At 34.2% G+C, this 27,755-nt stretch overlaps 2 protein-coding genes and 1 long non-coding RNA gene across 5 annotated transcripts; 2 read left to right on the top strand and 1 right to left on the bottom strand.

Moving 5' to 3' along the window:
* The first annotated feature begins 1,195 nt into the window (after positions 1-1,195).
* On the top strand, positions 1,196-3,769 carry LOC141627358 (uncharacterized). Of its 3 annotated transcripts, none has more exons than XM_074440670.1 (8): positions 1,196-1,516; positions 1,649-1,719; positions 1,845-1,893; positions 1,981-2,081; positions 2,206-2,269; positions 2,460-2,564; positions 2,896-2,945; positions 3,116-3,769. In XM_074440670.1, the coding sequence occupies exons 4-8, from the start codon at positions 2,034-2,036 to the stop codon at positions 3,155-3,157; spliced, it is 309 nt and encodes a 102-aa protein (XP_074296771.1). In that variant the 5' UTR covers positions 1,196-1,516; positions 1,649-1,719; positions 1,845-1,893; positions 1,981-2,033; the 3' UTR covers positions 3,158-3,769. The 3 variants fall into 3 exon arrangements, 2 of the variants coding, with proteins under 2 accessions (XP_074296771.1, XP_074296770.1); XM_074440669.1 differs by having other exon boundaries at positions 1,811-1,893; XR_012536926.1 differs by lacking the exons at positions 2,206-2,269; positions 2,460-2,564 and having other exon boundaries at positions 1,649-1,893.
* Positions 3,770-9,871: 6,102 nt separating this feature from the next.
* LOC141626943 (uncharacterized) lies at positions 9,872-11,308 on the bottom strand. The gene is made up of 3 exons (XR_012536508.1): positions 11,072-11,308; positions 10,478-10,863; positions 9,872-10,198 (listed from the first exon to the last, which is right to left on the bottom strand). It is a non-coding gene; the product is annotated as an uncharacterized LOC141626943 (long non-coding RNA).
* A 12,870-nt stretch (positions 11,309-24,178) lies between these two features.
* Positions 24,179-24,679, top strand: LOC141629192 (uncharacterized). The gene has a single exon (XM_074442232.1). The coding sequence runs from the start codon at positions 24,179-24,181 to the stop codon at positions 24,677-24,679; it is 501 nt and encodes a 166-aa protein (XP_074298333.1).
* The last annotated feature ends 3,076 nt before the right edge of the window (positions 24,680-27,755 follow it).

Genomic DNA, 27,755 nt, shown 5'->3' with positions numbered 1-27,755 from the left:
GGCAAACTGGTAAACACTAAGCATCGACGATTTGTTAGATGTTTTCTCAACATAACCTCTAACACGCAGTTTGCAAAGTTTACAGGTGACTCTTGTGCATAGGTAGGTTGTACCGAGTTATGTCAATTTAGTTACTATGTTGCTTTCTCATTTGTGTTTGCCGTGATTAATTGAAGTTCGGCAAATTCAGTGTTCAGCCGTGTGCTCAATATTAATTGTGCCCTTAATGTTTAATTATTAATGATCTTAAGCAAAAGCCACTACTTAGCCAGCATCCAGCATAAGGAAATGACTAAATGAGCAGCTTCGCCTCCAATGACACTAAACTTGTTTTGTGAATCTCGGTCCTTATGTTGTGAATCCTATAGCTTGTTTTGTGAACCTGTAAGATAATTTTCTAAAACTTGGTCATTATAGGTGTTAGGAATCACCTATTTTGTTCTTTGCCTTATTTTGTGAATCTCAGTCCTTGTGTTGTGAATCCTAGAGCTTGTTTTGTGAACTTGTAAGATAATTTTCTAGAACTTGGTCACCATAAGTGTTAGGAATCACCTATTTTGCTCTTTGCCTTATTTTTGTGAATCTCAGTCCTTGTGTTGTGAATCCTAGAGCTTGTTTTGTGAACCTCTAAGAGCATTTTCTAAAACTTGGTTACCATAAGTGTTAGGAATCACCTATTTTGCTCTTTGCCTTATTTTGTGAATCTCACTTCTTGTTTTGTGAATCTCAGACCTTGTTCAGTGAATCTTAGGGCTTGTTTTGTGAAACTTGGTCATCATAAGTGGTTAAAGTCGCCTATTTTGTCCTTTTCCTTATTTGGTGAATCTCAGACCTCGTTTTGTGAATCTCAGACCTTATTCTGTTAATCTCAAACCTTATTATGTGAATGTCAAACCTTATTCTGTTAATCTTACACTAGTAGAAAAAACACCTATTACGTCAATCGATTTACGTCAGTTCTACAAAAACTGACGCAAAAAGTACTTAGTTTTGGCGGGAATCCATTTTCGCCCTATAGTCAAACTTAATGCGTCGGTTCTTGTAAAAAACTGACGTATATAATGCGTCGGTTCTCAGCAAAACCGATGTATTTGATCAAATACATCAGTTATGTTACTGAACCGACTTATTTGATATTGCGTTTTTGCATCAGTTCTACCTCAAACCGACGCAAATGATATTAATTAAAAAAAAAAAACACCAACTACAAAGAACACTTCATTTGCCGTGTCACCAACCCTTAACGAGCTACAAAGGACTCCTCCTTGTTCTTCCTCTACCGATCACCAACCCTTATGGGGCTGCTCGATCGTCGCACCACCACAACCAGTCCACCACCACCATCGTACAGTGACCTTTGTTATCGTGTCCCTGATCACCCAATAAACCCTAATTAATTAATATCTGTTGAATAAGCACTGCTGGTCTCTCCTTTTGTCATCGCTTCCATCCTTCTGTCGTCGGTCAATCCGCCGCTGCCCTTCAATACCAACACCGTGCTACCCTCCTTCAGTTGGTATTACTTGAATTTTAGGGTTATTGAAATTTGGGGTTTTTATTTAATTTAAATTTGGTTGTTGTATGATGGTCTTACTTTATTGGGTTAAACACGTTCTTACTGGGAATTATGTTGCCCATCATTTCGCAGTTGTCATCGTCGTTCGTATCCATTTCGCATTTTGGGCGATGTTACTAGGATTTGTCCAAAAGCTGACTAAGGTATGATTGATTTTGTATTTCGATTCCTTTAGACGTTTTGATTAATATAGGTAGAGGATGTAAAGAATACACCAATATTGATTTGTCTAAGGGTGTTATCTCCGATATGCTTCTGCTTAAAGTAGAGACCACCCTAGGATGCCCTGGCGTGTTATGGATATTACAGATATGCAGGTATTTTTTAAGTTAATACGAAGTAATTGATTATTTACATGGTATAAGTTGCTGTTGTTGATATGATTTATTCGTTGGTGGTGGCAGTTTTCTGATATAACATTGGACATAATTTTAGACATGGGGGATTAAATGCATTGATGGAGCTAGAGCTTGGTCCTAAACTGGGAAATCAATATCTATTAAAGGTGTTCTGGACTCCATTTTTCGCACTTTGTTTGTATGTCCTTTCAAACATTGTCAGCATAGTAGCATCATTGCTTATATTTGTTTCTACCATTGGATTTGACGTAAAATACGAAACTTTGTCAGGTGAAGAGGGTTTATAGCCATGAGGGAAGTTTATTTGTCACTCTGACAGATTCCCATGTCTTAGGTATACACACTGGAATATTGAAATTAATTATTGATTCATATACTTACATAAAACTGAATTTCCACCAAAGAGATTAATCAAGCATGGACAAGTTCTGTGGTCAATTGTAACTCCTTTAGTATGGCAGTACTTTGTTTTTACTCAATAGTTTCCAGCTATTTTGACACTAACGATTGCATATTGGTCACAGAAAAGACTGCTATCCTTATCCGATTGGCTATCAAGCCCTTCGAACTCACAATGGGCTTACATATAAGATGGAAGTCAATGAGGGTACAAAAGGGCATGTCCTCATGTATGGCCTTTTTCTTGCATTACATGAAAGCATTTACTCGGCAAGGAGTGGCACTCTGTTCTCTGCAACTTAGTTTATCTTAACTTCTTTTTAACTGAATTTCCCGAACAAGTTGCAAGTTAGATACGTTTGTTGTATGGTGTGTATGATTTCCGTAGGCAATTGTATATCTACCACCGTCCCAGGGCCTGACTTGTATATTATATCTCACATTTTGCCCTTAATTGTGTTGTTGGGCTCTTTTAAGAGTGTGCAAAAATGCAGGATTTAGAGATTTTTTTTGTGTCACTTGATTGTATTCTAGTTACTGACTTATGTTTCATTGTTTTAGGGACTACAAACCTCTCAGTCAGTCAGTCAGCTATAGATGCAGCATGTCAGGTAATAATAGACTACTATTATCATTTAACATTGATATATTTTTAGTACTCCCAACTGGCTTCTCATTAAATAGTTATCGCTTACATTAATATGTTCCTTGGAGTGACATCCTATGATTTATGAGGATAGTTCCAGTATCCTTGTATTTATGTTTGTTTACTTCTTGACAGATAGCTGCATTGAACGATGAGAGTGGGGACTGGCAGGTTTGATATACTAGCACCGTATCATTCATTTGATTACCTTTGATTAAATACCTCTCACAAAGAATAAAAAGTAAACAAATGACCGAGAGTAAGGGAGTACTATTTATTTTATTCTATTTGCTCCTCTCTAATGGCATACTTCTCCATATAGCAGCATAGAATTAGGTGGACATTCATTTGATAAGCGAGCTATCTAATATGTTGTTGATTCTGGGTGATTCCGGGTAGAGGAACTTCATTGAATGTCGACGGCATACTCCTTATTTCTTTGTTTTTGCATTCGCTTTTTATTGTAGCATTGCAATTCTGATTATTAACTTAAGGGTGTTATCAAATCTATGTTGAAAGAAGTTTTGCGGACACCGAATTTGACTGAAGGACGCTCTCAACTGTGCTTTTGATCATCCCAGAACTTGTCAAACCTTTTGTGGGTTTGTGGCATCGAGTTTGGATTGATGTATAGTTTTAGGTAAGTTTACTAGATGTTTAGAGAATATTTAATATATATTAGCTTTGTAACTAAGACGTTTGTGGGATTATTTGTACTTTGGATTGTATTTGGAACGTTGTTGGGTTGAATAAGATGTAATGTTGTTTTACATGTAATTTTAAGTTTTAGTATTCGTATTGGGTGTTTTATGTGATTTCGACAGCAAATTTTTATATATAAAAAAAAGCATTAATAAATTGTGTCGGTTCTTGAGAGAAATGATGCAAATGAGAAAAATGAGTTGACCTAAAACAAAATACCAATTGCATCAGTTATGATAACAAATGACACAACAAATAAAGAAAATACATCAGTTCTATAAAGAACTGACGCAAAAAATAAAGCAAATACATCAGTTATGATATCAATTGCGTCAGTTTTTAAAACAGAACTGACGCAGATGTTGAACTTTTTGCGTCGGTTTTTAAGACAAAACTGACGCAAATGTTGAACTTTTTACGTCGGTTCCACAACTGACGCATATCAAATACGTCCCCTCGATATACGTCAGTCAAAAACCGACGCAAAATGCCCTCTACAACTGACGCAATAGGGGTTTTTTCCATTAGTGTTAGAGCTTAATTTGTGAACTTAGAAGCTAATATTCTTAAATTTTGTTATAAGTGATAAGAGATAACCTGTTTTGCTCTTCTCCTGATTTTGTGAATCTCGGTCCTTATGTTGTGAATCCTATAGCTTGTTTTGTGAACCTGTAAGATAATTTTCTAAAACTTGGTCATATAGGTGTTAGGAATCACCTATTTTGTTCTTTGCCTTATTTTGTGAATCTCAATCCTTATGTTGTGAATCCTAGAGCTTGTTTTGTGAACTTGTAAGATAATTTTCTAGAACTTGGTCACCATAAGTGTTAGGAATCTCAGTCCTTGTGTTGTGAATCACATAGAATGAGGGCATTCTATGTTTGAGGTTTTACAGCTTAGTTTCTATTTCAGGAACTTTATAGTAGAATTTTTTGCTGTTACTTTTTAGCTTTTTTCCTTATTTGGTGAATCTCAGACCTTATTTTGTGAATCTCAGACCTTATTCAGTGAATCTAAGAGCTTGTTTTGTGAAACTTGGTCATCATAAGTGGTTAAAATCACCTTTTTTGCTCTTTTCCTTATTTGGTGAATCTCAGACCTTATTTTGTGAATCTCATACTTTATTCAGTGAATCTTAGGGCTTATTTTGTGAAACTTGATCATCATAAGTGGTAAAATCACCTAATTTGCTCTTTTCTTTATTCAGTGAATCTCATACTTTGTTTTGTGAATCTAAGACCTTATTCAGTGAATCTTAGAGCTTGTTTTGTGAAACTTGGTCATCATAAGTGGTTAAAATAACGTTTTTTGCTCTTTTCCTTATTTGGTGAATCTCAAACCTTATTTTGTGAAACTTGGTCATCATAAGTGTTTAAAATAAATGGGGGTATGATTTTCTTTCACATTCTTTCAAGATGGAATGAACTAAAGTAGCATATATTCAAAAAAACCGCAATTAATTTTGTTCCTCAACATGAAGGTGGAAAAAGATAAGGGAACAACTCACATGATGAAAACTAGTGGAATGATTTAATTATTTTAAAACCAATTAGCTCAAATGGCAGAGCGTTGTGCAATGCACAAGGTGTGGGTTCGACTCCCATGTTGGTTATTGACTGCTACTGTTACTTCAAAGCCTAATTGGTATTTCTCTAGTGGCCTTTTGGGTTTTGGCCTTTTCTGTCATGCCCAATTGCACCCAATTTAGATAATTTATAACATTGACTTTACAAAGGACTCAAAATTGTAATCCTTTGCTCCTTTAGTGGCTCTGCACGACGTTTTCGCTTATGCACGCCGTTTGTGCACATCTAAGTTTGAGCTTCTTCTACTCATCCTCAATTTTGCACATCTGAGTACGGATTTGGCTAACTCATCCTCAATGTTATTGTATTTAAGTTTAATACACTAGATTCTTAAATTAACTAGGCTATATGAGATTCGAACTCATACCTTTGTGCAAGATTTGCGCATTGCTCTCCCATTTGAGCTAATAGCCGTTAAGATATACGAGTACATAACAAAGATTAAATAAGAGGAACCTTAAGCTAATAGCCTTTAGATATGAAACAATGAAAAACCTAACCTGCGATTGACTGTCAATGTGATGAACTGCCCTAGATTCATTACCATATGACTCCGTGATTGTAGAACGGGCATCAGGAACGAACTTAAATACAGTTCTATTTCTACCATTTTGTAGCATAAGTACCCTTTGCCTTCTCTTTTCCGATTCTATTATTTGTTTCGGTTAGACGGAAAGTCTTGTATCTTTTGGTTTTCATTGCATTCGGGTCTCCAAAATGCTTTGTCGCTAGTTTCATTTAGACAAAAAGTCTTCATCGATTGCATTCGGTCTCCACAATCTTTGTCTTCTACTTATTTCGGTTAGACGAAAAGAACCGATAACCTCATCTGTCTTCTCGATAACCTCTTTTGGTTTTCATTGCATTCGGTCTCCAAAATGTCTTTGTCTGCTAGTTTTCATTGCATTCAGGTCTCCAAACATGCAAACTAATCGCCATTGAAAATTTCCTAAAACCAAAATCCGAATAACAAATTAAGCGAGTTAGGGTGGATAACACTTACCCTTAAGGCCTTTATCTAAATAGTTGAAAAGTGAAGATAGCTAACATCTGTAACATAACTTGTGCTCATTCGGTCAAAGTGTCAAACTGAAATCTTTTCTTGTTGGTCCTTTATCTAAATAGCTGAAAATTTGCCTTGGTAGGTAACAAAATTGAATGAAGCTCTTTTCCCTTTTCTAGAGATTTAGTTGATGCACATGTCGAGATTGCGCTAGCCATGGTAACCCCATTCGGTTGAACATTGACGAAAAGCATCTCCCTAAAGAACTGTAACGCTTCATCTATCCTATTCTTTTGTGCAAGGCCAGATACTAATGAAGTCCAGGTGAATACATCAGGAGACATTCCAGAATCACCCATCTTTCGCATAAATTCCATGGCAACATCACAATCACCCGGGCCCGACTATAACCAAAGAATCGGTATGTTCCAAGTTATCAAGCACGGCTCAATTCCCTCGTCTCTCATCAAATTAAACAACATATGTGCTTTGCCATTCTCACCTCTCTGACAATATCCAGATATCAAAACATTCCAGCTCACAATATCCCTTTTATTTATCTCCTCAAACAACTTCTCAGCTAAACTCAATTCACCACACTTTGCATACACAGCCAATAAAGCATTATCAATCCACCTAGACGACCTCATCCCACCTCGAATCACAAGGGAATGTATCAACGTCCCAGTCCCGAAATCCCCACAATTCCCACAAGCCTGTAAAATCTTAGGAAACAAAAACCCATCAGGCAAAATACCTTCATTCGTCATCAAACCAAACAACTTAACCACCTCACTCCATCTCTGCTCCCTCGAATACGCTCCCATCATAGCAGACCAAGTAAACAAATTGTAATGAATAACATATATCATTAAAATCAAGCGATTGTAATTTTCAAGACGTCATAACCTAAAAACTTAATTAGAATCAAATTAAATCAACAATAAATACAGAACTAACTGAACATCTAAGAAAAGAAATGAACTAAACGTAATCGAAATCTAATCGCATAAACTATCAATCAAAGAATGTCAATGCATCATCCTAGTCGACTTCTGAAAAATCAAGAATATGTAAATTAAATAGGACATCAAAAACTATGTTGATAGTGCAAAAAAAGAAGAAATCGATAAGTGAAATTGTGTACCGTATTGAGCAACATCGAGGTTGAATTCATCGAAATTAGGATGAATCGAAATTACCTAGATCAGAAAATTAGGATGATCGAAATTAGGATGAATCGAAATTGCCTAGATCGGAAAATAATTTAGATTGACGATGGCGATCAAAATTTGAGCGATAAATTGTCGATCGAAATAAGAGTGAGTGACGATGAAAAGTGAGAGAGAAAAAGTAAGAGTGCGAAATGAGGGAATTATCGATTAGTTGAGTTTTGTATGAAAACACGTGTCATAATCTGATGAGGCTATAATAATTAGATCTAATGGTTTAGAAGGTGTCAGTAGCCGCCGCCTCACCCTAAGGAGGGTCCTCACATGATTCTATCTCTCTCTCTCTCTCTCTCTCTCTCTCTCTCTCTTTATATATATATATATATATATATATATATATATATATATATATATATATGTGTATATATATGGCCTAATTTACTCTAGTAGAATTCAATAGAATAAGAAACTTTATTGTCATTAGGAGTCTAGGAGAACGACACTACTCGAACAACTATGTAAGATTAGTTGAATTATCAATGGGTAAATTAATAGCATTACAAATATCCAAATTATTATATCATACGGTGTTAAAAGCGAGAGAATGCTTTGTCATTTGGCTTTGGCCATCTTTGAAACGCAGAAATTATTAGAAGCATTGATGACAATTGTCAATTTGTCATGACTAATAGAAATATACTTGAGCCTGTTTCAAAAAAAAAAAAAAAATATGCTTGAGCCATGCAAATATCTCATTCTAGATTTAACTTAAGCTATTTCATCAGCCATGAATGTCAATACGATCTTCATAATCTGTCACGAGCCAAGAGATGAATTCAACCTGTAAATTCGAAACAATTACACTGTTAGATATAAGCTCATCAAATTAAACTAAAAACACAGTGTACAGTTGAAAAACTCGATACTAAGTTATGCGAAATCGATTAATATACCATCATTGATAATGACAAGTAACCAAAATTAAATATCCAATCCAATAACCACATAATACAATGCTTAAACATGCAGAATTGCAAAATTAAGATGGTGATCCGCAATAAATGAATCTGGGGCACCTTCATTTCTTATATAGTTGCTTGTATTATATAGGATAGGATTATAGTTGTCATTCAGCCTTAAACCTTCATTAAGTTATTGTAATTTACATTATTTTTTTATTTCTCTACAATTAACTTATATTTATCTTTAAGCTGTAGCCAATGATATCGCTCAAAAAGTCAGTCAATTGTTTACCATTCTATTGGTATAAAATCTATCTTTTTTTAACCAACTAAATAATATACGAACCTTTATAATTATGATATTATCTTTTATTTTACTATTTTAAAATTGTGATGGTAGTTTACAAAATACGAGCCAATGAAATCGCTCCAATGTAATAGCCAATGAAATCGATTCAGAAGTTCCTTTTTAGGTATATATATATATATATATATATATATATATATATATATATATATATATATATATATATATATATATATATATATATATATGTAGATTGGATTTGGTGATTTTGGTTTTAGGGTGAGTTGTGACTTGGGGAATCTCAACCACTAGATTATATTAGAGATGAGTGGCCAAGATCAAATCTTACATATCATATAAAACCATTGTCATTTACTTATTTTCTCTTTTTTCTAATGTTACTTTTTCTTTTTTACTTTAATTTTTTTTCTCTTTTTTTTACCTCGTATTATTATGCTTTTTTTTACCACTTTGATTTTTGTTTTCTCTTATGTTTTTCTTTAATTTACTCATTATGTTACCTTTTTTCTTTTTCTTTTTGTACGGATTTTTTTACTTGAAATTTTTTTTTACTCTTATTTTTTTACCTCGTGTTATTATGCTATTATTGTGCTTTTTTTTACCTGGATTTTTTTACGACTTTGATTTTTTTCTCTTTTTTTTTTACCACATGTTATTGTGCTGTTATTGTTATTCCACTATTATTGTGATGTTATTCTGCTGTTACTTTGATTTTTTTTTTACGACTTTGATTTTTTTTCTATTTTTTTTACCATATGGTATTGTGCTGTTATTGTTACTCCGATGTTATTGTGATGTTATTCTCATTCTTGTGAATTTTTTTACGACTTTGATTTTTTTTTTCTTTTTTTTTACCACGTGTTATTGTGCTGTTATTCTACTATTATTCTGCTGTTAATGTGATGTTATTCCGGTGTCACTTTGATATTTTTACTACTTTAATTTTTTTTACTACTTTGATTTTTTTACTCTTTTTTTTTTATTACATGTTATTATGCTGTTATTCTATTGTTATTCTGGTGTTATTGTGATGTTATTCCGGCGTCCCTTTGATTTTTTTACTACTTTTTTTTTCTTGTGTTATTGTGGTGTTATTGTACTCTTAATTTTTTATCTACTTGAGAAAAGCGAACAAAGATGCATCACAATGCATTGACCAAAAGCTTTTTTATGCTTGAGAAAAACGAACAAAGACGCATCATAATTCATTTGATATTTGTCTAGTTCACTGAATGTTGTCGTAGAGACATTGTAATGTTGACCTCGACACATTTCAACCCATATTAGTGGTCTATAATCCATATGACCAAATCCATTTCACTCCCTCTGCCAAACCATAAGAAAATAATCGACCACCAACAACCTTGGTCCTTCCATATGGATTTGCTACCAATGACGGAAATTCCTCTGTACAAGGGACCTCTTTAGGCCAACCATACACTGTTGCAGATGATGAAAAGACTAGCTGAAACATATTCAGAGACAAAAAATCGCAATGTATCAGATTATGATAACTCTTGTGACAAAAATTGTGCTGTGATTAAGAAGTACACGCAATATTAATGCTATAATTAGGTACATAAACATAAATGCTACGGAGTAAAACAAATCAAAGTTAAGGCTGTAGGTAGAAACATAATCGAAATCTGAAATCTAGAGCTCAGCTAGGCAAGTCGACACTCAACAGGCCTATGTAAATGCACTCTATGGGCATATATGAAACTGAGATAAAAAGAAGACTGACCATTTTGCAACCGTGAGCTGACATCACTTCAAGTAGATTAATTGTTCCGATAATGTCGTTATTGTAGTACAATAATGGTTTTTGTAGGCTCTCATCAAACAGTTTTACTTGTTAAACCAACTCATTAGCTCCATAATTGATTATGGTACACCTAAGATGAGTTAATCACCTCATACGAGACTGACTTGTTAGGTCCACTAAATTCTTGAATCTTCTAATCACCTGAGTAAATTGGCTTCCGCTTCTGTGCAAATGCAGGCCTTCTAATCGGTCTTTTGTATGCAATACGTTTTCATAGCAGTCTTCTTCTAATTTCAAAGCTGATGCCATATCCATTTCAAATCTTTCATGATCGCTTGTTTTGCCATTCTCATAGCCACTCGACCCTGGCCACAAGAAAATGACGACACATTTTTGAGAGAAATCAACACAAAACTGGACTCACAAAACCAACAGAGACCATCTACTAGATGAACTAGCAGAAGAGAATGCTTCGGCGACGACGGCCTATACAAAGAAAATTTGATGAACTAGCAGAAGAGAATGCTTCGGCGACGACGGCCTCGACACAGTCCGATGGACTCGACGACTCACCTGCGATATGACTCACCGATCCACCATCCTTAACTCCGTCCAACGACCGACTTCAACTCATGAGTAGTTGATCAATAATTGATGAAAGTGAATAGAAATTGAGAAATTGATTGTTAATTGTTGAAACTGACAACAATTTATCGCTGCTACAATATTTTTCCCCAAATTTTAGGGTTCGAATGATAGGAATTTTTGGCTGGATTTGAGTTTGTAATTTTTTTTATGTTGTTATGAGATGTGGAGAAATAAAAGGACGCATGTTTTGTTTGATTCTTTTATTTTTATTTTTATTTTTCTTTTTTTTACATGTCATTTGATCTCAGCCCTTGGTTTCTTTTGATCTAATGGCTGAGATTTTTCAAACTCACAACTCACCGTAAGAACCAAACTCACGAGATCCCGCCTTATATATATATATATATATATATATATATATATATATATATATATTGATATTGATATTGATATTGATATTGATATTGATATTGATTATATTATATGGATGTTCATATCTTAGAATATTCTAGAGTGTATTATCTTATGAAAACTCTATCCTCATTATATGTGTAAATATACCCGCTCATAATGGAATAAGATACGGTTCTGTCTCTCTTTTCTTCTTTCTTCCTTCTCTCTATAATTATCTCTTATCTTTATTTCACAACACGTTATCAGCACGAGTCTTAACTTTTGAGCTAAAAGGAATTAATAATCTTAATTTGTTCGTCTATTATTAATATCTGATAATCAAGTGGATCATATCAAATCTTATATTAATAATCTTAATTTGTTCGTCTATTATTAAGATCTGATAATCAAGAGGTTCATATCAAATCTTATTCTTCTATTCGACTTGATAAAGGTACGTCTTTATATTTCCTACAGAAAATAGAAATGTTCATTCAGTATTATATAAGTCATTATTATGCTTTATTTGTGAGGATGATAATCGAATCACGTTTGACAATTATATTAATAATCTTAATTTGTTCGTCTATTATTAAGATCTGATAATTAAGAGGTTATCAGATCTTATTCTTCTTTTCGACTGATAAAGGTACGTCTTTATATTTCCTACAGAAAATAGAAATCGGTTCATTCAGTATTATATAAGTCATTATTATGCTTTATTTGTGAGGATAATCGAATCACGTTTGACATAGATCAGTTTTTGTGTGCTACGGTTTGTTCACCTATGCTTTCCTTCACTCAATAAACATGTGATCAGATTGTATGTGGTAATATGGTATTGGTTGAACTACTAGATAGTTTTGATTATAATTAGTTTTGCTCACATAGTATATTAGGTGGTTTGAATATGTTCGAGCTAGTTTCCTAGCACTAATGAGAGTGAATGATAATATTTGGATAAAATGGTCGATCGTATGAGTTGTGCTCATCTGGTAGTCATTTGAGATATTAGAAATTAACAAATTTGGTAGAAAGCAATTTGTGCTCATTTGGAAAATTGACGAATTTGATAGTCATTTGAAATATGGAAAATTGACAAATCGGATACAAAATGAAATCTACAAACCTAGAGGTCACCTAGCTAGGGACACGACGATCAAGGAATTATCACACCACGGGAGATGGAAAAGGTGGTCAAATGCACGCCCTCGTTCAGGCTGATTCTAAGAGGTCGATTGATCTACACTAAAGAGATACGTCCTAAAGTATTTCAAGTCTATTCTACTAGTTAAGGGTAAAAAGTAGAACACGTTACTAATAAAAATGATATGCTCTTTTTATATTTATTTAACTCAAAAAGGACTAGGATGGTCCTAGTTAATTAGACACTTAATTAAAAGGGCATATTATTTTTGTAAAGTCAACAATAGAGTATGAGATTAAAAGACTGTAAGAGTGATTTTTTTCCTGTTTTATTGACATGTTTGTGCTTAGTCTCTGTTTTCTTTTCAAACCGGTAGTCATGACTTTTAAGTAGAAATTTGGGAGAATTGTTTAGATGGAAAGACTCAATGTGTACTAAGACTCATACAAATTTCTATGATGGATCACAAACGAGTTTTTTTTTTTTAAAAATGAAATAATTCTAAGAAAAGAAATATTTTGTTAAGTAAATAAAAAGTTAAAAATAAGACCCCGATTTTTTTGAAAAAGAGAAATGTCTGAAAGAAAAAAAATGAAACAAATTTGTATGATGATTAATCTTATCGGCAAAGAACTAAAATCTTATATACATGAAGTCGACGTGCAAATGGTGGAGTAATACTACTATACTGATGAACATTGATTGCTAATCTATGTTAGTGTGCCATGCCTGCCTACTGTTAGTTTAACACGGTTGTGCTAATGCATGCTTTTTTTTTATTCTTTTTCCTTCTCTTGCATATCTAATACGGAGTAGGTTGATTGTTAGTGATGGAAGAACTATACAAATGAAAATCATATGATATGTAAAGAAAATATTAATGAGCAGGACGCACACACTATGATCAATGTTAAGACAATTTTTTTTTTTAAAGTCACATTTATGAATGGAACAGACCCATTAAAAGCTACCCCCTCTAATTCACAATAAATCTCTCATTTCATTTTGACACAAAAAAAGATAATACACTACCCTACCATATAAATAAATTTGAACCACATAAATACAATACCCACCATACAATTAAATTTGAACCACATAAACACTTACCAAAAAAAGAAATAGGGAGGTTATTGTGAATAGACGGAAATAAAAATAGGGAGTTTTATTATGAATTGGATGGAGTAATTGTTATCAATAGTACCCATGGAAACTTGTAATGTTTTTTTTTGAGATGCCTAACGACCCCTTAAACACAATTACAAACAATCAAAGCATATATAAATTTCCTAATCAAAGGTTTTACGGGATCTATGGTTAGGTTTATGGGTTAAAAATTGGGTACTCACAACATTAAAATACCCGAGGGTATCTCTCGCTTTTGTGCTCCCCCAGTCATATGGATCAGGCGAGTTGCCAAAACGCGACGTCATGAGGTGGAAAATATGTGTAAGGTCTAGTCGGTCGAATGAACCTTCTAAGTATACAACATACTTTACCGAGGGTGAATTAGGGTAACTTAAGATGGCGTGATATTGGCTGACGGGGAGCCCACACCTTTTTTGTCTTTTTAAATAATATATTAAAATAAAGAGACAAAACGTTAGAATTAAATAAAGAATGGGAAAATAATAATAAGCCGATAAAGTTAGCATCCATAAAATACGTACAAGCAACAATCTATTGGAAAGGAAGAAAGAAAATACCCAGCTAACGGAGTTAGATAGAGCATGAAGAACAAAAAGAAGTCCAAACCAGGAATTGTTCAATAAGAGCTGGTTATAATATGGGAGCAGGGAGCGTTTGACTTCTTTTATACTGGTCGTCTGGTCGTATGCTTCCGAAGATTGTTAAATTTGTTGTGAATGCTACCGCCTCTTTGATAAAATAAAAAGAAGTCAAATATATAAAATTACAATTAAATTTCAAGTCTTACCCTCTTATTAAGTCTCCAGCGGAGTCGCCACTGTCAGATCCCTGAAAAAATCTCCGTTTTAAATATAAGTAAATAATATGGAGTCGCCAGTAGGTTTTATAAAAAACATACAAAAATAAAGTTAACAGAAAAGGCCCCTTTTGATCCCTGATATGGGGACTAATCCGTCATTCCGGCCTAAACCAAAGATTGCGGATTCGGGGGTAAAGGTACGGTCAGGGAAGGTGTTAGGCACCCGGATCGCCCATCAAACTGACGGCCTCTACTATTTATTTATAATATTATATATTTGACGATTTAAAGACAAACAAAAGAAAGTTAGAAACAATAAATTTTATGCAATTATTTACAAGACAAGTGACGAGGTTAGTTTATATACAATTATTATAAAAAAAGACAATAAAATAGAGAAAAATAAAAGATGAAATAAAAGAGTAAGAAAACTTATTTGATATTGGTACCTCAGGCCTATGTGGATGTTGACTATTAAGGAATTTTGACTTTGTCGTTAATTAATGCCTCTTATGCGCTTATATGAAACTGGGATAATTTATTTGTATGTGGTTAGATTTGAAACTGGGATAAAATATTTAAGACGGTGTATAAGAGTACTGAATATGGGACTGGTTTAATCTTGACTGTTGGTATTACTTTTTGTGTAGGTCCGTCCCCCTGTCTTCTTCTTGAGCCCTCTATTTATAAACATTGGTCATACGTGTTCGTATCACTCCAAGATTCCTTGATGATAAAAAATTAGCATTCTCCTTGTTACATCACAAAATCTCATTTGTGACTGCACGTATCTGTCACTTTGGAGTGACGGATACTATTTTTCCTCACAAATAACCCAAATAGAGGAGAGAGGGAAGCACATGGAGGTGTCCCCACATTGTCCCCCCTATCCGTTTTGTGAGTGGCATTATCAGCTAGAATTTGTTTTTCACTAGAGTTTGTCGTGTATTCGGTGGGTTAGGTTGTAATTTGTCCCTTTTTTGTACGTGTAAATATTTGGTCAAGGGTCAAGTGGTATAATGTCATTAACTAGTCCACATACTAGTCATGATACTCCCATTCGACTATACGATAAGAATTATGGGCTTTAGGTTATATTGGATAATTTTAAATTGGTTGCGCTCAATGGGTAGTTGGACTGATCAGAATATAGTCAGCTTAATATAACTGTATGGTTATTTTAAGTAATTTTTCGGAAAATAAGCGTAAAGAGCCTTTAATTATAACATTGACAATTTTCATTTAGTCATTTAATTTTAGCCTCATCATCGGATACCCTTAAGACTAGTAGACAACTTTGAAGTGTCTACAATTAGATATTTGAGATATCATTTCATTTAACTAACTTAAATAAATTAAGTTAAGTTAAAATTTTTAAAAGGTACCTAATTCACTCCTCCCCCTCTTAGGTACTTCGGGATCCTAAACTCTTCAAAAGTACTCTATATATTAATCAAAAGAGGGAGTAATTAATTGAAACTTTAAAAAAAATCTTCACTGTATACTCCTATGTTTCAATAGCTCTAACACTATAAGAGCGGGACATATAGCTCAATACAGATGTTTCTCATATATATATATATATATATATATATATATATATATATATATATATATATATGTGTATATATATGGCCTAATTTACTCTAGTAGAATTCAATAGAATAAGAAACTTTATTGTCATTAGGAGTCTAGGAGAATGACACTACTCGAACAACTATGTAAGATTAGTTGAATTATCAATGGGTTAATTAATAGCATTACAAATATCCAAATTATTATATCATACGGTGTTAAAAGCGAGATAATGCTTTGTCATTTGGCTTTGGCCATGCTGAACAGAAATTATTAGAAATAGTTGACAGACAATTGTCAATTTGTCATGACTAATAGAAATATGCTTGAGCCTGTTTCAAAAAAAAAAAAAAAATATGCTTGAGCCATGCAAATATCCCATTCTAGATTTTACTTAAGCTATTTCATCAACCATGAATGTCAATACGATCTTCATAATCTGTCACGAGCCAAGAGATGAATTCAACCTGTAAATTCGAAACAATTACACTGTTAGATATAAGCTCATCAAATTAAACTAAAAACACAGTGCACAGTTGAAAAACTCGATACTAAGTTATGCGAAATCGATTAATATACCATCATTGATAATGACAAGTAACCAAAATTAAATATCCAATCCAATAACCACATAATACAATGCTTAAACATGCAGAATTACAAAATTAAGATGGTGATCCGCAATAAATGAATCTGGGGCACCTTCATTTCTTATATAGTTGCTTGTATTATATAGGATAGGATTATAGTTGTCATTCAGCCTTAAACCTTCATTACGTTATTGTAATTTACATTATTTTTTTATTTCTCTACAATTAACTTATATTTATCTTTAAGCTGTAGCCAATGATATCGCTCAAAAAGTCAGTCAATTGTTTACCATTCTATTGGTATAAAATCTATCTTTTTTTAACCAACTAAATAATATACGAACCCTTATAATTATGATATTATCTTTTATTTTACTATTTTAAAATTGTGATGGTAGTTTACAAAATACGAGCCAATGAAATCGCTCCAAAGTAATAGCCAATGAAATCGATTCAAAAGTTCCTCTTTTAGGTATATATATATATATATATATATATATATATATATATATATATATATATATATATATATATATATATATATAGAGAGAGAGAGAGAGAGAGAGAGAGAGAGAGAGAGAGAGAGAGAGAGAGAGAGAGAGAGAGAGAGAGAGAGAGAGAGAGGTTCTTCTAAGGTCCTTACATCCATTGAGTCCCTAAGTCCTTATAAGGGCCTTTGCATGGAAGGGATGGAGGGATGAGATTACATCTCATTCAAGGGTCACAAATGAACCTCCATAATCTCCCTCCCTAATTGTGTATAACTCCACCTAATTTTGTACAACTCTTCCATCATTCTAATCTCCCAACTCACTTCCTCATTCACTCATCCTCTCTCATTTCTCACATTCACACTTTCTCTCTCATTTTCTTCCCACCCTCTCTAAACAAACAAAAAAAAAAAAACCAAACTGATACAAAAACCCAAACTAAAACAAAACAAAAAAAAACCAAAAAAATCACTCCACCACATCCCTTACTCACCCCAAACCCGACAACCCACCACCAACCCTCCTGACCCACCGCCACTACCCCCGCACAACCCGACAACAACAACAGCCCCCACATACTGACGAGTGCCGTCTCTCCTCGTCGCCGTCTCCGTGTGTCGCCGTCGTCGTTTATTGTTCGTTCTCGTCGCCGCCTTCGTGTGTCGCCCCAGATCTGACTATTTTTTGGGTGTTTATTTTGTTTTCCGCCGTCGTCACCAACAACAAATCGGCATGACCACCAACTCCCACAACCGCACAACCTCCTCTCCTCCCGTCGTTCACCTCCTCGATTCCCACCTTTTCAGATCTAATTTTTGTAAAAAAAAAAAAAACAAATACTTGATTGAGGGTGGTATTTCATGGCTTGGTGGGATTTCCTGGTTTGGCCATTCCCAGGACTTCGATCCCTTTCTCCTTCTTTTTAAAAAAAAAATTCAAACTGTAAAATTTGGTCTTTGTTTTATGTTTACGTGCTTGTTGTTTGTTGTTTTGTTTGGTTTTTTGGTTTTTGTGTTTTTCTTTTTTTTTTCTTTTTTTTTTTCACCTCCCTTTTATCGATCTCCGTTTTAATTTGTGTTTTTGTTTGTTGTTTTGTTTGGTTTGGTTTTTGGGTTCTAGTACAGTCAGTTATACTATCCTATCGATCTCCGTTTTAATTTTTCAGATTTGGTATTAATTTTGTGTGGTGTTGTTTTTTTTAGATCTATTGGTTTTTTTGTGTTTTTGTCATATTTACTTTATTTTGTTATTGTTATTTGGTTTTTAATTTTTGTTGGTTATTAATTTTTTGTTAGTTATACACTTAAAACATTAAAGTTATACTATTTATGACTAAAGTTATACACTTAAAACATTAAAGTTATACTTTTTTGTTATTGTTATTTGGTTTTTAATTTTTGTTGGTTATTGTTATTTGGTTTTTAAATTTTTGTTGGTTATTAATTTTTTGTTGGTTATTGATGGTTGTTATTTAATTTTTTTTCAGATTTAATATTTGTTGATTAATTACGATTTTTCATATTTATTTGGTTTTTATAAAAGTTATACTATTTACGACTAAAGTTATACACTTAAAACATTAAAGTTACACATTTTATGACTACAGTTATACACTTTTTACATTAAAGTTACACTATTAACATCTAAAGTTATACATTGTATAAATTGAAGTTATACAACCATTCAAGTTTGTTTTGTTGGTTTTTTTGTTTGGTTTGGTTTTGGTTTTTTTTTGTTATTTTTTTTTTGTTATTTGTTTTTTTTTTTATTATTGGTTAATTTTTTATTATTGTTATTGAAGTTTTTTTATTGTACTTTTTTGACTTATTGGTTTTTTTAATATCATCTTCTTATGTGTTGTTTCAAATTTGAATTTATAGTTCTAAAGTTATACAATTTTGAACTAAAGTTATACAAACTTGGACTAAAGTTATACAAAAATGACCAAGTTATACTCTTATGGAATAAAGTTATACAATTTTGGACTAAAATTACACAAATTTGGACTGAAGTTATACAAATAAGGACTAAAGTTATACAAATAAGGATTAAAGTTATACAAAAAATTGGACTAAAGTTATACAAAAATGAACCAAAGTTATGCAAAAATGAACCAAAGTTATACAAAAATGGACTAAAGTTATACAAATATGGAGTAAAGTTATACAAATATGGACTAAAGTTATACAAAAATAGACCAAAGTTATACAAAAAAAGACTAAAGTTATACAAAAATTGGACTAAAGTTATACAAAAAATTGGACTAAAGTTATACAAAAATGAACCAAAGTTATACAAAAATGAACCAAAGTTATACAAAAATGAACCAAAGTTATACAAAAAATGGACTAAAGTTATTCAAAAATTGGACTAAAGTTATACAAAAATGAACCAAAGTTATACAAAAATGAACAAAAGTTATACAAAAATAGACCAAAGTTATACAAAAATGAACCAAAGTTATACAAAAAATGGACTAAAGTTATACAAAAAATTGGACCAAAGTTTAGTCCAATTTTTGTATAACTTTAGTCCAATTTTTTGTATAACTTTAGTCCAATTTTTGTATAACTTTAGTCTTTTTTTGTATAACTTTGGTCTATTTTTGTATAACTTTGGTTCATGTTTGTATAACTTTAGTCCATTTTTGTATAACTTTGGTTCATTTTCGTATAACTTTGGTCCATTTTTCTATAACTTTGGTTCATTTTTGTATAACTTTGGTCCATTTTTGTATAACTTTAGTCCTTATTTGTATAACTTTAGCCCATATTTGTATAACTTTAATCCATATTTGTATAACTTTAGTCCATTTTTGTATAACTTTGGTTCATTTTTGTATAACTTTGGTTCATTTTTTTATAACTTTAGTCCAATTTTTTGTATAACTTTAGTCCAATTTTTGTATAACTTTAGTCTTTCTTTGTATAACTTTGGTCTATTTTTGTATAACTTTGGTTCAATTTTGTATAACTTTACTCCATTTTTGTCTTAGATGAAAAAAAAGTATCTCACAAAAAAAAAACGAGATTTAAAACACGAAATCTTAAAAAAAAAACGTATAACAAGAAGAGATTTAAGAAAATGAATAAAAAATCATAACTAACAAAATAAAAGACAACTAAAATAAAATAAAAGACAAAAAAAATAATGAATGGAAAAAACAACTAAAAACATACAAATTAATACAAAACGAAAAAAAAAAAAAAAACGAGTTGAAAAAAAAAAAAAAAAAAAAAAAAAAAAGTCGTCGGCGGCGGTGGGGCGGCGGTGGGGTGGCGGGGGGGGGGGGGGGGTGGTTATTTGGTGTAGGGTGGGGTGGTGGTGGGTGGTGGTGAATGAGGAAGAGAGGAATGAATGATTTATTTGAGTTTTTTGATTTATTTGGATTTTTTATTTATTTGGATTTTTGGGTTTTTTTTATTTATTTGGGTTTTTTTTTTTAGAGTTTGAGAGAAGAGAGAAATGAAATGTGTAAGATGAAAGAGAAATGGATGAGTGGAAAACAAATATATAGTAAATTAGTGATTAATTAGAGTGGATTAGTGAAGGAGGAGAGAGATGGTGAGATTAGCTTATAAACACACTTTTTGGGGTTGATCTCATCCCTCCATTTCCCTCCATCCAATGGCTCATAATAGAACTTATGGACTCAATATAAATGTGGACCTTAGTTGATCTCTTCTCTCTCTCTCTCTCTCTCTCTCTCTCTATATATATATATATATATATATATATATATATATATATATATATATATATATATATATATATTGATATTGATATTGATAATATTATATGGATGTTCATATCTTAGAATATTCTAGAGTGTACTATCTTATGAAAACTCTATCCTCATTATATGTGTAAATATACCCGCTCATAATGGAATAAGATACGGTTCTGTCTCTTTTTTTTTTCTTTCTTCCTTCTCTCTATAATTATCTCTTATCTTTATTTCACAACACGTTATCAGCACGAGTCTTAACTTTTGAGCTAAAAGGAATTAATAATCTTAATTTGTTCGTCTATTATTAATATCTGATAATCAAGTGGATCATATCAAATCTTATATTAATAATCTTAATTTGTTCGTCTATTATTAAGATCTGATAATCAAGAGGTTCATATCAAATCTTATTCTTCTATTCGACTTGATAAAGGTACGTCTTTATATTTCCTACAGAAAATAGAAATATGTTCATTCAGTATTATATAAGTCATTATTATGCTTTATTTGTGAGGATGATAATCGGATCACGTTTGACAATTATATTAATAATCTTAATTTGTTCGTCTATTATTAAGATCTGATAATTAAGAGGTTATCAGATCTTATTCTTCTTTTCGACTGATAAAGGTACGTCTTTATATTTCCTACAGAAAATAGAAATCGGTTCATTCAGTATTATATAAGTCATTATTATGCTTTATTTGTGAGGATAATCGAATCACGTTTGACATAGATCAGTTTTTGTGTGCTACGGTTTGTTCACCTATGCTTTCCTTCACTCAATAAACATGTGATCAGATTGTATGTGGTAATATGGTATTGGTTGAACTACTAGAGAGTTTTGATTATAATTAGTTTTGCTCACATAGTATACTAGTTGGTATTTATTCAACTTTAATCAATCGAATACGTAATTTAATGATATTTGTTTGGGCTAAATTCTGCACATTGGGCCAATAAAAGGTAGGTCTGTCAAGACTTGGGCCAAGCAAACTAATAGCCACGAGGAGCCCGTGCGCTAAGAATAGTCAGGGAGATTTTAGGGAGATTTCAGGGAGAATAGGGTTCCAGACAACAAATCATGGAAAGAAGCCCAATCAGATCCGGACGCAGCTTACTTACGCGGCAAGCAACCTAAACCCTATTAGGGTTTAGGTCCTATATTTAGACAAGGAGGAGGAGAAGGAGGATTCATTCAGAAACACATACACGGGCATCACGCATTGTGCTAGCTAGAATATCGTGCCATCTCCTTTGTACTCGTTCTCATATTAAAAGCTAGTGCAATCATTGGAAGGGTACCGTCCCTTCCCGCGGTCATTTCCCACATTGGGTTTTCCGCGTCACCAAATCTCCTGTGTCAAATCTTTGTTTACATCTTTGTTTTCCATAATCAGCATTCATACAAACGATATAGTTCCTATACAACGAATAAGACCACTTTGACCTAGTTTAACCTAATTCGGTAGAAAATTACCAAAACAATTCGGCGCCCACCGTGGGGCATTGTGGTCGTCATCGTTAGTTACTCAAATACAGAATGGACAGAGGCAAACAAACATCATCAGCCGGGTCAGTAAGTAGTCAGCCGCTGATACCACCAAATCCCATCCAGAATCCAGCATCAACGGCTCAAACTCAGGCACCAGACACACATCAAGAACCACACCCGTGGCAAAAGTCACCTTACCTCCCAGGACTCCTGCCGTGGCGACGCATTCCAAATCAGATAAGGGACCTGGAAGCTCGCTCGAATCTCACCCCCACCGCCAAGTCCAACACAAACCCTACTTAATGGCATGGAAAACTTGCAGAAAGTGATGGAAAGCATGCGGGAAGATCAAAAGAAAGCAGAAGCTCAAGCAAAGAGGAGGAACATGGAGCTCTAGGCACAGATAGACATCCTGAGACAACAATCAAGCACACCAACAAGCACGGAGGGTGAGGACCAGGCCCCAATAGTGGAGCTCATACAGGGGGCATCATACGGTAGGAGCCAACCACGGCAGATTCTAGCCGAGCTGGTAACCAGATTGGATCTGACAGCAGTATCAACAGGAGAGAGGATAGTCCCACGGGGACTAGGATACCTCACACCAGATAGCTGGCAGCCTGCCAACCACAGAGAGATAGTACAACGTAACATCCAAGCTTGTAACTTCGTTATAACTAACCAGACACCTGGTGCAGGGTCCGTAGGCAGTCCGCAAGTAAGCTGGCATCAGGGGACACTTATGACGACAGCCCCCTTAGATAACACGCCGCATCAGAACCCTATGGAACTCAGGCCTGGAAGCAGCATTCAGAATCAGCAGATGACAGACGGCCGCAGCTCAGACTCGGGAAGCTTAACGAACAAGCAATATCTAGAGTTGAGGGAGATGTTGAGCAGGGTCCCAGGGATGCCGCCTCCACTTGAAAAGGCAGTGCCTGACAACTACGTGGACTCATCATTCGTGGAGGCAATATCAATTATCGCCATGCCAATGGGATTCAACAACCCAAACATGACTCTCTTTGACGGCACAATGGACCCCTTTGATCACGTGAGCCAGTACAAACAAAAAATGATGACAGTAACAGCTATTGGGCACATGAAGGAGGCCTGCATGTGTAAGGGGTTCGGTTCCACGTTGTCAGGGCCAACACTCTGATGGCTCGTAAGTCTACCTAACAGATCAATATCCACATTTGCCGATCTTGTAAATGCATTCACTCAGCAGTTTGCAAGCAGCCGGAAGCCACAAAAGCACGCTGGTGACTTGTACCGGATCGTTCAAGGCGCCAACGAGACCATTGGGGAATTCAACATCCGGTTCAATAACGAAAAGGTGGCAGTACGTGAGTGTGACGTGTCAACAGCAGTGGAAGCATTCAGAAGGGGCTTACACCACGAGTAAGACCTATATAAGCAGCTGACTATGCACCCTTGTCATAGCTTTGAAGCGGTGCAAGAAAAGGCAACAGCTACAATCAGATTGGAAGAAGATATGCTAGCTAGAGCCAGCACACCAAGCACGCTAAGCGTATCCAGCACGTCGGCCATAGAGAAATCAAGCAGAAAGCAATCCACTGGAAAGAAGGAGGAGAGATATAGGCCATATGGTAGGGGAGTCAACAGGATCGACAACATAGAGGAGAATCAGCAACTCCCTACGCTGGCAGAATATGGATTCACAACTGGCATCGAAGGAATCCTTGAAGCACTCAGATAAATGGCAGATGGATTAAGGTGGCCTAGGCCACCAGTAGAAGGACAATCATGGCGAAAAGACAGTAAGAAGAAGTGCAAGTTCCATCATGACATCGGACATACCACGGAGGATTGCTACACTCTGCGCAGGGAGATCAGACGCCTGTATGAGCAAGGGGAGTTGAGCCACCTATTACAACGTGGGCGCAAGCAGCAGGATAAGGTGGGCTCTGCAAAGACCGCAGCACCGCCTACATGCACCAAGATAATAAACGTGATAACAGGCGGCTCAGACCTAAGCAGACTAACATATTCGGCGGCCAAGAGACGTGCTATTAAAACTAAGGGGGACAGACCAGAGACCTCCTGCAGAGTTTCCGACAGCGACCTGCCTGCTGTCGCCTTCGACGAGGAAGATATACACGACAGTCAGGAACACCATGATGCACTTATCATAACACTGTCAATGGCCAATTGCACGATTAGAAAGGTTCTGGTAGATACTGGAAGCTCGTCAATCTAATCATGCTAAAAACTATAAAAAACATGGGATTCAGCGAGAAGGACTTACATAAGAAGACCATCCCGCTGGTGGGGTTCAGTGGGGAAATAGCTAACTCATTGGGAGAGATTGTGATTCCATCCTACGCAGGAAGAATCAATAAACAAGTGAGATACTTGGTCATAGATGGACCATCTACCTACAATGTTATCCTAGGAAGACCATGGCTGCATCTACTGAAGGTAGTCCCCTCAACGTATCATCAATGTGTGAAGTTCGCCATGCCCTAGGGACTAGAAAAAATATGTGGAGATCAGGAGGAAGCCAGAGGCTGCTACAAAAAGGCATTAAAGTGCACATCTAGTCCTCCAGCATAACAATTACAGAAGCAGCGCGTCCAGGATGAGTACATCGAGCCCCCAGCCGAGGAGCTGGGTCAAATCAACCTAGACAAGCTGCACCAAAAAAGAACTGTGCCATTAGCGGCAGGATGCACGGGCGACCTCAGGCAGCACCTACTTGAATTTTTTCAAGCCAATATGGATTGTTTCGCATGGTCCCATGATGACATGATAGGAATAGACCCATCTATCATAACACGCAAGCTCAGCGTAGACCCAGGATGCAAGCCCATCCAGTAGAGACGAAGAAAATTTGCAGCTGAAATGAATAAAGTGATCAATCAAGAGGTAGATAGCCTGCTAGCAGCAAACACGATAAGAAAGGTAAAATATCCAGAATGGCTATCAAATGTTGTAGTAGTGCCTAAGAAGAATGGAAAGTAGAGAGTATGCGTGGACTTCACCGACCTCAACAAAGCATGTCCAAAAGACCCCTTCCCGCTACCACACATTGACGCAATGGTAGATGCGATAGCTGGACACGATATGTTAACATTCTTGGACGCCTGGAGTGGTTACAACCAAATCAAAATGGATCCAGCAGATCAAGAGAAGCCAGCATTCATATCTGAAAGGGGGATATACTGCTACAATGTCATGCCCTTCGGCCTGAAGAATACAAGTTCCACGTATCAGAGATTGGTCAACTGGATGTTCAAGGAACAAATAGGAAGAACCATGTGTTGGAATAAGTGTCCTCCAACAATAATGCGATCACAACTGTCTATCATAATGATCACATGTTTAAATCTCATATTTAAGAATACATGTGGGAAATAATATTTTACAGTCAACTGGTCCACACATATCGCTAATGATTGGCTGACTAGACTTTGACATTACTGTCGTGCGACGGTGGTGATCAGTTGATCCCCTTAGGTCATACCTATTGGGAAATACTCGTAATTGATTATTTAATTAATCGTATGCCGATACGAGTTAATTAAATTGCTTAAAATTGACGGATGATTTTGTGAGTAAAATTAACGTGTCTCATTGTAATTCGATTAAATAAGATACGTATTAAGTAATCAAATTATTTTATTACTTAGATAAAATTATTGTTTACGAAACAATTGAAATTGAATGAATAATTTATTATAAATACAAGACGTTGTAATTTATAATTTGATAAACCATTTTGGTACAAGTAATTAAGAAATACTAGTTAATTTTGTATGTGACATATTTTATTAATATGTTGATTTTTTATATGTTAAAAATACATTGCATTGTGACATGTCTTGTAACATGTAAACATGTGACAAAATTGACAAATGAAAAAATAAAATGGACTACCCATTTTATTCAAGTGTACCGAAATATTGGAGGGGATTAAGGTTTATATTGTGTTTTTATTTTTAATTGGAAACATAATGATTAAACATAATATCTAGCCTTGCATGCCTAGTCTCATCTTGAGAAGAACAAGACCATGCATTGGCTCCCCTTTAAGCCCACCCCACCGGTTTTTCCACTAAGAGGAACCAAATGGATTCCTCTATTATTTATTCACTACACTACTATTTTTCTAGTGTAAGAAAAATTCTTTACTCTCTACATTTGTGAAATAATTTGAGAGAAAGAAAGCTCACAAAATCCTCTTCTCTTGACCGAAATACGAGAGAACAAAAACACCATTTTGTGTCTAAATTGTAAGTAAGATTAGTATTATTACTAGTTCATAATAATATTAGTTATTAAGGGTGTTCCTTGGGTATAAGCTTTTGGGAGAGGTTCTAATTTGAACCTTTGTTCATCCATTGTTGGAAAGCTCAAGAACTAACAAGTAGGAGATCTTATTGGTGCCCAAAATCCGAAACACCAATGTAAGAAGTGACGATTTCTTCTCTACTTTGTTTTATGTTTGCATGCATAAGATCTTGTATTTATTTTATGACCAAATAAATTAATTCATATATGAATATGTAAACTAATGAGATTAATGAATCCCAATAAGTGGTATCATGGGCCTTAGGTTATTTGCATGCAAATCGGTTTATTGTTTTTCCGAGTTAATCTTATTAACAAATAAAACTTGTAATTTTGTGTTTATTATGATATATCACGAAATCACTTTGCATGTTAAAGTTTTTGGTCCTAAAATGTATTTGGGATATTTTGGTCATTTATGGATTTTATTGTTCATTTATATATTATTGCCATTAAAATGTGATTTTTATGAGAAAAATGTCATTTTTGGACGAAAAATAGCTAAACTTCGAATTTTTCAGTGGTTTTTGGATATGTTTTCACATATATTATCTACTGATGTCATGTTAAATCTCGTGATAAACTAAGTTATTTTGCATGAAATATGGATTTTATAAGCTTAAATCGAATTTAAAGGGTTTATTAGGTTAATATGAGTTATATTTCTAATCTGGTCATGGAAATTTAATATGTTGTCATATGAAATTTTACAATATGTGTGTAAAATGTTTGGCTATAGTGAAGTCGTTTTACATGATTTATGAATTTTTGATGAAAAATCACATAAATAGTGACTATAATTAGTTATAATGCTAAAACATATTTCATGACTAAAGAAAAACGTCACATGTTGCATTTTATCATATATTTCATGTCTAAAAGTGAAAATTTGATGAAAATAATTTTTCTCATATTTTATTGTCATATTTGTTAAAACCGATAAACCGCAACATTGTTTTTCTCGATATTTTTTCGAAATATTT

Source organism: Silene latifolia, chromosome Y, assembly GCF_048544455.1.
Source record: "Silene latifolia isolate original U9 population chromosome Y, ASM4854445v1, whole genome shotgun sequence".
Lineage (NCBI taxonomy): Eukaryota > Viridiplantae > Streptophyta > Magnoliopsida > Caryophyllales > Caryophyllaceae > Silene > Silene latifolia.
Note: the sequence above shows the minus strand (reverse complement) of the source record. Positions and strands in the feature narration are given on the sequence as shown.